General features: G+C 43.8%; 1 protein-coding gene across 2 annotated transcripts; it reads right to left on the bottom strand.

The window, feature by feature from the left end:
- Window positions 1–4: 4 nt before the first annotated feature.
- traf7 (TNF receptor-associated factor 7) lies at window positions 5–13045 on the bottom strand. 2 transcript variants are annotated; one of them, XM_003964320.3, is made up of 22 exons: window positions 12896–13045; window positions 11746–11868; window positions 11555–11620; window positions 11357–11445; window positions 11141–11257; window positions 10955–11047; window positions 10633–10666; window positions 10259–10484; window positions 10043–10177; window positions 9829–9924; window positions 9511–9632; window positions 9247–9320; window positions 9077–9125; window positions 8716–8843; window positions 8534–8616; window positions 8398–8437; window positions 8192–8308; window positions 7406–7528; window positions 5373–5492; window positions 5106–5237; window positions 3883–4002; window positions 5–2243 (listed from the first exon to the last, which is right to left on the bottom strand). In XM_003964320.3, exons 3-22 carry the CDS (start codon window positions 11604–11606, stop codon window positions 2229–2231), a joined length of 1965 nt encoding a protein of 654 aa, XP_003964369.1. In that variant the 5' UTR covers window positions 11607–11620; window positions 11746–11868; window positions 12896–13045; the 3' UTR covers window positions 5–2228. The 2 variants fall into 2 exon arrangements, with proteins under 2 accessions (XP_003964369.1, XP_029692108.1); XM_029836248.1 differs by lacking the exon at window positions 5–2243 and adding an exon at window positions 2278–2412 and having other exon boundaries at window positions 3821–4002.
- Window positions 13046–14053: the final 1008 nt, after the last annotated feature.

Raw genomic sequence — 14053 nt, forward strand, 5'->3', positions numbered from 1 at the left:
CTCGTAAAGTGTACAACAGCTTTATTGATCAACGATCAAACTCAGGCTTACATGATTATACAAGGATACAAAAAAATATATATATAATCACTGAACATGTGAGTGAAGACACTTCATCTCTTCCCCTCTCAGTGTGGGGCGGCGTGGGCAGGTCGGTGTTGAAATGAAGGCAAAATAGATCTGAACAACCGTAGAAACACAACTGAGTCCATGTTTGGAAATCGAGATATAAACTAGCCCCCCCCCCCCCCACCCCTGGGTCGTTTATTACTTAAAACCCAATATGGGTTTTGAAATAGAATAAAACCAGGAGTTTGGTTTAAAAAATGGATTTAAGATGATTTTCATAATCCAGAATGGCTCAAACACTGCAGTATTTAAGCCATTACCATTAAATCATGCTAATTATTGGATGTTTTTGATGAAGATAACCTCATAGCCCCCTTCTGGTTCTAGAGCGGTACTGCATTGAGATCACATTTGTGTCAATTTCAAGCATAAACCTGAAAACATTTCAATAACCAATGCCCCCCTCCCCCCCTTCGGCTGAATGGCACTTTTTCTGTTTAGAGTTTAGACGTTAATTACACCAGAACGTTTGCAACACAATTAAGTCCACCAAGTGTTAAGGTCATGAAACAACAATCAGTATTAATGTGGGGTTACTTAGCTTCATTCTAGCAAGTTTAGATGAGAAATCAGAGAGGAAACTTCTCATCCATAGATATGGCACTCACGACATGATACACACGTGCACGTGGTGTCTTCCTCCCTCCAGGTCACGTGCGCTGGGTGAGCCAGACACAGCTGGTATTTACACAACTATACAACTGCAAGGTGGGCTCTGAACACAGACCTCTCATGGCAACGCCATCGGCTGTGAACGTGGTGGAGGAGGCAGCTCTCACAGAGGGGAACCGTCTCGGTGGAAACACACGAGGCCACGCTCTGGAAGACATTGGGTCTTCCGAGTGTGGACCTGGGGAACTCTTTCTGGCTGGGTTCGTAATCGGGACAACACACAGTTGAACGCTACTCTGGCACCACAAAGAGCCTCAACAATGAAGTTATTAAAAGACCTGTTTCTGGTTGAACCGTCACACTGTCTAATCTGATCATTTTAACGGATGTTAAGATGAGACGCTTCTGATCTTCTGCAGCGTCCCAGGGAAAGTCCGGCATTTTCCTCCCGGAGCGTCTCCAGCAGCGTGAAATTCAAACCAGAGTGATCTGTGTGTAGTTACTAGTGTGTCTGTGTGAATATGCAGCAGCTTATTAGTGGGTAATTGTTATTTCTGGCTTCACTCCAACTGGACCCACGGCTACACAACTGTCCTGTCGCTCGGTCTGGCTCCGCCTGGGAATCTTTCAGTTTGGTGACTGGAGAGGGCGTCACGCCCGCATGTGAGGAGCCTTGTGAGCGACGTAGAGAAACCATTCCTCCTGTATCGAGTCCTCCGGTGGGGGTCAGACACACCCCGGAGCGAATCCCCAAAAAGTCAAGTGCTGGGCTCAGCCAGCTGTCACACCACAGCAAGTAAAACACACTCCGAAATCCGGAGCTGCTCCCATTCCAGATGTGTGATCGAAGCGTTTGTTTGGTTGCTTGGGCAAAAATGCTGCAACGATAAACACAACCTCTACAGTGTTGAAGCTGAGCCCACAGCAGTGTGTGTGTGACACGTAGGTGTGTGTCCACAGCTACGTATGAATACGGTGGAACCCGACCAGACTCATGTGGAGCTGTCCGGCGCATCAGGGACCGTCTCCTTCACAGCTTCTCCACAGCTGAGCACAAACTACTATATTTGCTTCTGTCTTTGTTCTGCTATATTCTGATATAAGAGGAGTGATACATGCGGAGAGCTCGAGCTAACGTCTGCTACCGTTCCTCCATAAGCAGGTTCCGAAATGGCAGGTGTCTCCATGGAAACCGGTCCATCTGGGCCTCTTCCTTCTCTGGTTATAGTGATGCCAGTGCAACTGTAAGGCAGCTTGTATCTTTTCTTTTGTTTTCCCCCCCCCACATAAAACACTGGCGACGACATCTCCAAGAAATTTGACCTCCGAGTGGAGCCTCTGGAACTCAGATCCAGGCGTTTGAAGAGTTCAAGCAAAAATTGTCCGATGCAAGCGTGTCGGTTACATAACAGTTTTTTAAAAAATGGAAAGGTTTCCGTCGTAGCATGTTTACAGCCGACTTAATTCCATTGGAGCAAAATGCCGTCTTAGCACGTCCACACCTGAGAGAAGCACAGAGAGAAGATCCCTTTAATACAAGACCTTAGAGGAGAATTATGCATGTGGAGAAAGAGGACATGAGGTTAGCTGGTGGGAGAGAAGAGGATGCAGAGGGTGGGGGGAGATGGAGAGACTCAATTTGCTGTGGGGGCTCCAGAAGATCCAAACGTACCGTATTTTCACGACTATGAGGCGCACCTAAAAGCCTAGAATTTTCTAAAAAATCTACGGTGCGCCTTTTAAACCGGGAGCGCCTTTTGTATGGATTACGGTATATTTTAATATTGGTTAATCGCGGCTACCGTAGTCAGTAGGCGTGGCCGAGGCAACAGCAGTAAATTCAGTCCCAAACCATTTCTGTCTGTAAAGACCCCAAAATGGCTCCTTGCAAGAGACGCGCTTACGACGCAGAGTTCAAACTGAAGGCTATAAGTCACGCAGTTGAACACGGAAATAGAGCAGCGGCAAGAGAATTTAACGTGAACGAATCAATGGTGCGGAAGTGGAGGAAGCAACAAGACGACCTGCGCCAGGTAAAGAAGACTCAACGGAGCTTCCGAGGAAACAAAGCAAGAAGTGGATTAACAAAGGAACTCCAGCCGCTAGATATTGGTGTCAACGGGGCATTCGAAGCTAGACTGCGAACTGCGTGGGAGCGGTGGATGACGGAAGGCGAACACACGTTCACCAAGACGGGGAGACGGCGCCGAGCATCATACGCCACTATCTGCCAGTGGATCGTAAATGCCTGGGCATCGACCGTGGTCCGAGCTTTCAGGAAGGCAGGGATTGTCACTGAAATGCCAGACAACACCAGCGACACCGACCCTGATGACGACTTTGACGAGACGGAGCCGGCCATGTTGGACGCCGTATTCACACAACTGTTCAATTCGGACACCGAAGAAGAAGAATTCGAGGGATTCCTGGATGAGGAATGAACTGATAAAGTGAGCTTTACGTGTTTCATTGTGTGTTTACAACTGAACAAGGCTGGTCATACTGTGAATATGGACATTACCGTTTGAACAACGTTGTTATATTGCTATTGTTATATTGCTATTGTTATATTGCTATTGTTATATTGCTATTGCTATCGCTTTGCACTACTTCGAGAGTTCGAGTTACCGTATATTGTGTTTGCACTAACGTTTGATTTACCGCAACGGTACTACGTGATAAAAATGTTGCACTATCCACTTGTGATAAAAATGTTGCACTGCCTGTTATAACTCGCTGTTATTAAACGAACTGTGTTACGCGAAAACACTACGTCACTCGGGAAAAATAATAAAACAGCTGTTTATTCGTTTTGGGAGTGAATAGAGTTGTGAGAACGCCGGTTTGTATTCTATTACCGGTAATAAAGTTTGACTGACTTATCTGGCCGTTTTATTGACATTCCTTTTAGCGCAGCTCGATTAGTGAACGCGTCATGAAACCACAGGCACTACGCAGTTTCTATGCTATGCGCCTTCTAACACGGTGCGCTCTGTGTATGAAAATATTTCTAAAATAGGCTGTTAATTGAAGGTGCGCCCTATAATACGGCGCGCCTTATGGTTGTGAAAATACGGTAGAAGAAGTAGTCCTGAACATGTCCAGAAGGAGGAAGCAGGATACAGTCGTGTTGTGTTGTACCTTCACGGTGCTGTCGACAGCTCCGGAGAAGAGGCGTCCTCTGGAGACGGCCAGAGCTGTCACGCTCCCCTGATGCCTGAGCAGCGTCTGTGTACAGATCATGTTGTCCATGCTCCACACCTAGACAACACAAACACGTGGGAGAGCCAAATATCAACACTTCTGACAAATAAATAGAAACACTGAATTGAATCCACTCTGGTGACATAAATCAGTCCTCTTCCATTGCCACAACGTGACTTAGACACAGAGCATATATGACTTTGACCTCAGGTTGCCGTTAGCAGCACAAATAACCTTTCTCACCAACATTTCCAGGAACTATTAGTACCAAGAATTACTGTGGCTAAAAAGAAGAATTGATAATCTGTGTGGTTGATGGTGCACAGGACAGCAGTAGCATCTTAACACGCAGGTTCTCATTTACCCACCAGTGAGTCAGCGCTTCCTGTTTGCAACCAAATGCTAAATTAAAAACGGTGGGTGTGCCACCGAGCAGCTCTCCCCAGAATAGAAAATTCCATCTATTCTAAGCTCCTACCCCACAAAGCATCATAATTTCCGGTGTAAGTCGCTACATGCCTCAGGCCCTGCTGCAAGTATAGCGGTGCGGCTTATTTATGTTTCCCCCCGCTCATGAGCGTCATGCCACCAAAACACATCAGACAGGGAAGAGAACAAATTACAGAACAGGACACAGTGGGCCAATCAAATGATTCGGATCCTTAATTTGGCGCTTTAGACACACAACGCACGCCCTCATCGTGGAATATAAAGGAAGGAATTCATTTGATGGAGCTTTGAAGTTAAATGTGATCAAGCTGGCTGTGACAGAAGGAACAAGAGCTGCTGCGAGTAAGCCTGGCAAAACCTTCCGCAGATTCATTCCAGCAAAGAGGAGAATTCAACTAGATGGGCCAGTTATTATTATGTAATATATGTGAACAGGGGTCCCGTTCATCTCTGCTTCAATGCTGTGTGGTACTGAGCTAGACACCTGTGGACACCACCTTAAATAAGTAAAAATCTGATTAGTAACTACTGTAATTACTGGTGCATCTTATACGCTGGGAATTACGGCACTTTTTCATTAATAGTCTGTTGTAGGGGGAGAGTTTTTCCCAATTCATCTTGGTGAAAACATGTTGAGGTTTTTCCTAAATCTCAGGTAAATGATAAAAACACAGAACATTATCTGCAGCCTCACAACAGCAAACACTCACCCTCAACGAGCGATCGTACGACGCGCTGAACACTTTCGTCTGGTCGGGAGTGGAGATGACAGCCAGGGCGTAGACGGTTCCCACGTGACCCGTCAGAGTCCGCACCTGCTCTTTCGACTCTATGTCCCACACCTGATAACAACACACGAACGCATCATGGCCATTACATCACTGACAAAGATCACTGAGGGTTGAAAGGAGCAGAATCAACAGGAAGGGAAAGGCAGAGGAAATACTGATACTGATGCTTGTGGGTATTTCCCTTACATGGATGAGGTTTTCATAAGTGCCGCAGACGATGTGGTGGTTGGTGACAGCGATGGAGTAGACGCTGCCCCCACTGGTCTGCAGGACGTGAACACACTCCAGAGAGCGGATGTCCCAGATCTGATAAACACACAAAGCAGGAGTGAGACAGGAGGATGTGGGAGAAAGGGTTTCTGGGTAAAAAAATAAAAATAAAAATGGGGGAATACACAAATGCTGGAGATTAGGAGTATTTTTGGGAAGGATAAAGGCAAATACATGTTCAGCAATGGAGAAAAGAAGTTGCAGAGGCGTGTTGTCGCCATAGCAACAGAATCATCACCATTGTGATCTGGGAGCATTACACGGTGAGCAGGAATGCAGTCAGGAGGTGCACGATTACTTCAGTAATCAGCTCGCCATCTCCCAGGCCCAGATATTTATGTCAGAGTTCTGGAATTGGATTTCACTGATCATCACTCATTGTAGCAGGTTTAAAACGGGCCGTGAGAATCCAAACACAATCACATGATTTGATTATGTGACTGTGGAAGGAAACATCTGAGGGCGGAGCCTCAATCAGGAGACTGTATGGATCCAGCCAACAAGGGCTCATCTTCATGGTTTGTGTGCAAATACAGTATCACTAGTCAGTTCTTCACTAAAGGATGTTCCTGCACTACTCACTAACAAGACAAGACTGGAGTAGCCAGAAAAATAACTGATGTAAAGACTGATTTTATTTCAATGAAAGAAGACAGTTTAGTCAAGTAATTGAGCCTATTAAATGTATTAAAATAAACTAAAACCATGTTTGGTCTCTTTCTCTCCACTGTGATTCCTCTGTGCCACTATTCAATTAACAAATTGTTGGACGGGATGTTTTTCATTGAAAGTTGGCAGCATTTTGGATGGAAATCTGAAACCGCTCCAGTCACCAAATGCTGTTTTTCAGTAGCTCCGTGAAAAGGATTGCAGAGCATTTTATCTCTCTTTTCATCTCTCCTTTCTTCAGACAGCTCTCACTCTCCAAACACTTTTTCCAGCCCTCCTCTTCATCCCTCTGCAGTGTCCCTGAGGTATTCATTAGCGTCCTTGGCTGGCACAACATCGAACCACACAAACGTCCGGACTTGCAACCGTGAATGATGACAATCAAACGGACACGTTGCCTTTTATCCAGCAAGGACACAAATTACCCACCAGTGCACACACGGCCTTCACTGCACACAAGCTACACACACTGTCTCACAGCCACAGCCAGAATCCTACAACTAAACCAACTAATTAACACCCAGGCCGTGTTCAGGGGGTGACGGCCCAGAGCTCACGCTGATGCTCGTAGTAGCTAAAGAGCGCGCACTGGCCGGCTCTCTCACAGCGGGACAGTCGTTTACTAAAAACTTACTAAGAAAACTGTTTGGTGATCATTCCCACAACCACAACTATTATTTTTTCCTCAGTTCTCACATGAGTTTCATTTCCCTCCACCTCCAAAATGCCAAATATTAGCACATCTGGCCAAATGCAAAGAAAACAACAAACAAACAACAGTTGTGAATTCATGTCTGATGTGAACTCCAAAAGGTCCAAAATCCACTAACCTGTCATAAAGAGATTAGCTCAGATTGGACTCAGCTCTGGTTTTAACCACAGTACACTGCTCGTTTATGGAATTATCAAGTAACTGATAATATGAAGGCGGACCAAAGAAGCAACAAAGCAACCTACATCACCCCCACAACCACTGATGCCAAAAATAGCCTCAGCTAAATCAGCAGCAGTCCAATTCCTTAGCCTGACTTTATCTACCATTGTTTCGTCAGTACAGTGACCAACAGTCTGCACCTATTCAAAGCTTTACATTACAAAAGCTACAGACCAAGACTAGAAACAAATATCCAACTGATTGTTCTTATAGGACAGACACAAAGAAGACATACACTTGCAAACGTGCTGTTGGTACCTCCTGTCTTGTTTCAAATATAAATGAAAAACAATCAAATGAATTTAAACCGTGTATCTTTAATAGTGGGTTAACTGCTTCAACTTACCTTTATGGTCTGGTAGGAGCCACTGTACAGGTGGTTCTGAGAGGCTACCAGGGCTCGAACCCAGTGATTCAGTCCAGTAAGCTCCTTTTTCAGCTTCAGCTCTGTACCCACAATGTCCCACACCTACAAATGCACATGAACACCCAGATTATATATCCAAAGTGATTTAAAAAAAAAAAAAAAACCTTTTTAAGTCTAAATAAATTCAGGACAGGCAGAGAGAATATAACTTTTCGGAAACTTGGTATTGCCGTTTCACAAATGATGATAAATGATTTCGTTGTGTTTTTATTCTGTCAGGTTGTGGGAAAACGCACACATTTTGGAGGAAAGGTTTATGATGTGACTAGGCTGTAAGAGCAAGACGAGTGGAGTCGGATTAGGCAGGAAAGTCCCTGTGCAGGGATAAGAGCATGTGCGGTATGGCCCACAATAAGCTTTTTTTCTTCCTTCTTACTTTGCTTTTCTTACATGTATCCATGGTAACAAGGAGACAGCAACACTTCTCCTCCTCTCTCCAGAGAGCCACATATCAAATTAAAGTCAGCCAGCAGATCAGCAGTCGTCAACACCCTCTTAAAGGAGTCAAATGTGCGATGAATACAGCAGAGTGAATGTTTAAGAACAAATGGGCACTCTTTAAGTTGTTTTTTTAAACTAAGGTGTGAGTTTGGGTTTTTTGCTGATTACTGTTTCATCTTTAAGCTGTAAAAAAAATGCTGTCTGCATTAGAAACACAATGTAACACAGATACACACGAGATACACAGCACATCCATAACTGCACCTTGATGGCCTTCAGGGAGCCACTGAACAGCATGTTGTGGGATGAGACCAGTGTGCATACTGGGTTGTCATGGGCACGGATGGTATTGACTTTCTGCAGGGTTTGGATGTCCCACACCTTTACGAAGGACAGAGCAGCGAGACATGAATGCCTTTCAAGGAACAGAAGTTTATGCTTGAAGGAGTAAAAGTCTGGAAGTTACTGACAATGATGGTGCAGTCTGCAGATCCACTGTACAGCTTGTTTCTGTGAAGACAAATCAGGGTTTTGTTCTGATTAGATACACGAGCAGTGCTGTATTACACACTATACCTATTGTTATTGCGTATATTTGCAGCTTACCCCTGGATACACAAAGCCAACACGATGCCATCATGACCTTCCAGAGTTTTCTGACATTTGTAGGTGGTGCAGGTGTCCCACACCTGAGGAAAAACAAAAAATTTGAGAAATTTAGTACTTATTTGTGTTTGGGAGTATTTAGGTCTATACCCTAGAAGGTTTCTGATTTGTGTTGAAGTTACTTTGATAGTCTTATCTGAGGACCCAGAGAAGAGCAGGTCCCCAGTGGAGTAGACACAGAGGCACCAAACAGGACCCTGGTGGCCAACAAATGTCCCCTTACACTTGAAGATCTGCTGTGGGTCGTATGCTACACACAGGTATAAGGTACACACAAGTATAAGCAGGGGGGCTTCAGTAGAAACGTAAGCAGTCGAGTATAAACAAGCTTGAAGGGACATTTAAAGGGGATGGGGGGGAAGAGTCAAATAGTTGCTGTTAGAATTAGTCATTTTAAAATTGACATCACTCTAAACTTGATGTTCAGTGTTGCTAAAAGAAAAGAAGACTAGATGACAGGAGGACATACGGATAGATACTCACAGCCCAAGATTCCCATGTTCAGCCTGGCGTTGATATGGGACAACTCATCCTGCAGAAGCAGAGAAGAAAGGTTTTGTGCATGGACGTATGAGATGAATTTAAATGAAAACTCCACGTGTGCACCTACACTGATGTCTGAGGTTTGGCTCCACATTTGAACATAAACTTACATTAAGCATGGATGCATCTCTGCGGAATTCCATTAGGTCCTCACTCAGTTTACTCTGGTTCTCATCCAGCATATCTAAAAAAATAAATAAATTCTTACAGACGGTTTGGAAAACATGCTCAAAATGAGGTAAATAAAGCTGTCTTATATGATGAATACAAATGAGTTCCCTCTATAGATTTTCCAGAGAAAGTAAAATGTACAAGTGTAAGAAATTAAACAGCATTTGTTTGTTTGATAATGACCTCTGACGTCTTGACCTTACCAAATTTCAGCTCCAGGTTCTTCTCCAGCTGATCCAGCTTCTCAGATAACTTGCCCAACATGGAGCGCAGGAAACCGATGTCCTGGTCCTTCTGGGCCAAAGTCAGCTGCATCTCATGGAACCTGAAGCAGATCAAAGTTCCAAAGTAAAATCATTTGGAAGCCTCATTTAAATACATTGTTTTTGTTCTTCAAGGTGTTTCTAAAAAGACAGCAACTCAGAGGATTAATGTGGATAAATGTATTCAACCCAAAACAATAAAGTCCCATTTTAAAACAGTAAAAAATAAATAACATTTCAGACTTGGGTGCTGCATACCTGTCATCAGTCTGCTGCAGAAACTCCTTCAAACCCTCAAACTTACACACCTCCAAATGGGTTTCATAAGTGTCCTGGTTTCCGATGAAAGTACAGCTATATTGAAGAGAAAGGAAGTTAGAGCTGCCGAAAGTGGCCGCCTTCACGACAGTAAATTAAAATAAGATATAAAATGACAGACAAAGATTGGTCTTTGCCATCTGCACAAACTCACCCGTATTTAGAGTGTGGACACTTGATGTGCTCACATTCTTTCAGGTGAGCTTCCAGGTTCATGGTGAGCAGTGGGGGGCAGGAGGGGTTGTTGGGGCAGCGTACTGGCCTGTAGTCACAACTGGCTTCATGCTCTCTGTAGATGAACAATAGAGGAGGGCAAAACTATAAATGTGGAGCTGATGAACTACATCATCCATGAGTCTGAGGACCCTACTTGCGTGTGGACAATTTGATGGTGAAGGGGCAGCCAAGTGGGTCCACCTCATATGCTCCAGGTTTCCCAGCAACCGTGGAGGTGGCGGCTGAGGCCACAGCTGCCGCACCGGCAGCCGTGGCTGTGCAGCCATATTTACAGTGGATAAAGAGCTCTCCAATCTGCTCAGCTACTGCAATGTTGTTCACCACAACAGTTAGCTTAGCTGCATCCACTGGGCATTTATCTGTGAAAGTAACAATGATCAGTTTAAAAAACTACAGCCAAAAACACCTCATAACCAACCACATGTAAACTTATCAGAATATTGTCTGTTCAACAAATAAAAGTAATGATAAAAGCCTGGCAGACAAGGTAACACATTTAATCCTCACCTGAAGTCAAGGCACATCGTCTGCAGAAAGTATGCTGCAAAAAGCACAATTACATACTTTACACCATGTTTTATCAATGCACTGATGATACAGAGAGTACATCCCCTGTTTTACTGCCTGTCAAGGTCTAGCAGTGTTTTTCATAGGGAGAACATTCACCAAACATTTTGTAATTAGCCTAATGGGTCCTATCCTGCCAATTTGTTTTTAAAAATTATCTTCTGTATTGTGAATTGCTGCTTGTCTCAAAATCTTCCCTGTCTGTTAGAAATTAGACACAAGCTGAATAGACAAAAACTAAATACGAACACTGAAAACTCACCCCGCACGTGGTGATAACAGGATCCTTGAACACATTACAGCACAACTGGCAGCACAGTTTTACTGAGGGCTGCTCAGCAAAAACCTGGGGCTCCTGCAGACAAACACAAACAAGTAGTCGCATCTAAAAACTGAGAATGTGTCCTTGTAGGTGCTGTGTGTGATGCGTTAGTGCCGGGTGTCACACCGTGTCTTCCTCCTCCTCGTGCAAAGAGAAGGTCGAACGCAGAGAAATGTTGGACTCGGAATGGAGAGAGCGGACCGAGATGGCCGAATCTGACCTCCGAGGAGTACCAATGGGAGGCTGGGGGGAACATTGGGGATCAATGAACAAGTCTCAAGCAGTCACATCCACCAATAAATTCAACGCAAAGTGTCAAAGGATGCTTCCCTGGGATCGTACCATTCCATCATCGTCATCACGGGGGGAGTAGGTCAGAGTGCTGGAAGATGAGGGGGTTCTTCTGTGTGTCTTGTAGGTGGTGGATCCTTCTGTTAGAAATATGTGAAAAATCCTGCTAAAACATTACAATTCCCAGGAGCAATTCAGCAATTGAAACATAATGTAGGAAAGTAGAAGTAAAGAATTCCTGGTTATTACCTTTACTTCCAGAAGCTACAGCCGAGAAGGTTGGGCCAAAGGTGGCCTCCATTTTGCTCTGCAGAACTGACCAACAGATGACAGAGCGTCAGTGTAATATGAAAATAAGGTCATCGAAAGCATCACTTTGACTCATAAAAGGTTAAATACAGCATGCTATATGTGAGGATTTATAACTATGAAACACTCACCCCACTGCCAGGCTTTAAGTGGGATTTTGGTGTGGCGGCTGCTGCTCTTTTACAGTATTCTTACCCAAGTCTTCTAGACAGAAGGGCACAAAAATACACTGACAGCTGGCTAAAACACCAGGCCTGCGGGGAGACATGGAAAATGTTCATATTTTCATGGTCACTAGCAGTGAGAACACTATAACTAGGTAGAATTACGGTTAAACTCTGAAGTCAATTTATTATCGAGATCTGAACCTCTAGTGTTCAAAATCAACAGTGCAGATTAAATATCCTTAACACAGACAACACAACGAGAGAGAACACAACAGTAAAGTTATTGTTTAAGTCTGCCCTTTACCCAACAACTACAGATCACATCAGTGGCTCAATACAGGAAGTTTAACCAAACTGTTGCAACTGAGTTTGGCCCCTAAACTCTGAACACAGCTCTAATAAGAATTGTATTCACATTTCCAGGTATACATAACATCTATGGACTCCTTATCCAAGTGAATCATTAATTCTAATCTTCTATGGTTATCTCAAAGCATCTGACTGACGCGAACAATTCTTTTTTTTGAGGGGGGGCGGAAAATCTGCAAATGTATCAGCAAATCCCCAACCAGTGTGAAAGAATGGTGTCCAGAGAGGGGAGAGACAAAGGAGAGAGAATTTACAACCAGAAAGGACTGACCCGGAGACCCAGAGGGTGATCTACGCAGGAAAATATGCGGGTTGTCCGTTCATATGGTAACGGGAGTCTGCAGAATCTCTAATCCAGTCCAACCAGCGTCACTGTTTTCTATCACTATTTCCGTAAAGAAAAGGGGGGCGGTGCAGTCACGACGGACCAAAGTTAAAGACTGGCAGCCAGCAAGCTAGCATGCTAGATACTCCAAAATGTCAAATGTATGCGTCTAACACTTGTACGCGTGTCGACATTTTTCAACTGCAGCTCCAGGAGCCGGTTAAAATCAGCATGGAACCCGTGGACAAATCTGTGATCATTAGCAAGCGCTTACTAGCCACAACAGCGTGTTTATTAGCTCAAGTTAGCTCAGGCTTTACCAGGTTGTTCGCAAACTCCGCAGACAATCAACGAATGTGCTCTGTATGTTTTTGAAGTTAATGAGTCCACTGTCAACATGAGCTCAGTTTTTGGACTTACCATTAATTCTTATCACGGCAGCTTCCAGACCGCAGACAAATTCCTAAATATCTCTCCCCCGCTCCACCACTCGCATACACGCAGTCAAGTTTTGCATTGCATTGTGGGAAACTGGATCCGTTTACTTGGCGAATATTATTGCGTGATGTCGAACTACGAGTCCCACAATCCTCTCGCAGGTCGGTAATTGGACATGTCGGTGTCAGTGACTTCCGTAAACCAATGAAAGCGAATGGCGACTGGAAAAACCAACTAAATTCCGCACTATTTCCTAATATATCCACATCCGTTCTGCGTCGTTATTGGTCCCTGACGAGTTCGAACCATCGCGCGACACTCAGCGTCACATTTCCCGACGATCACGCGCACTCGATAATGCGATGTCGGGAAATCGAATTAATAGGTACATACATCATTCTTATAACGACCTTTAAACACACAAATATATTTTTTTTGTAAATGACAAAACTGCTCATGCCCACGTACGCGCAAATGTAAATTATATGCGCTTGCAGTCAGAGTATATTCTACTTTTTTCCTATAGCCTAATATTACTAGTCAACTTTTAGGATTAACAACTAACATGATTGATCCACCTTTATTTAAGCTTCCAATCAAACCTAAAGTCAGGAGATAATAGTTGCACAATGGACTGTTTTTAAGTCATGGATTCCTCGGAAGAGTTGTGTTATTTGACTTTAAACATAAACGGTGTGTTGAGACTTTTCTCCCAGACAGTATTTAGGAGATGGGAGTTAAAAGGCCTTTTTGGCATCATCATTATGGGAAAGTCGATGATGTTTCTGATGTGTCAGCCCAACCCAGCAACCAGAACCTTAAAAAAAAGACAATGGAAACATCTCATTATGCAATCTATTTAACCTCTTGGTCAATTTAATTCAGTCAAATCATCTTTGGCTGTCCTGCTAACCAGTCCTCAATAAATGTCAAAAACATCATTGTTTCAAGTTTAAAAATAATTTCTAGTCCAAACCTCTTCATGTTTTTGGTGTAAATAGTAAAAACACGGACAAGCCCACAAAATCCTAATAAAAATCATTATTTAGGAAATATAGCATTTTTACTATGAATACAGAGTGAGCACTTCCCATTGACTGTTCAGAGCTAAATGATCATTTAGATCGACTTTAAACATAA

Source organism: Takifugu rubripes, chromosome 5, assembly GCF_901000725.2.
Source record: "Takifugu rubripes chromosome 5, fTakRub1.2, whole genome shotgun sequence".
Lineage (NCBI taxonomy): Eukaryota > Metazoa > Chordata > Actinopteri > Tetraodontiformes > Tetraodontidae > Takifugu > Takifugu rubripes.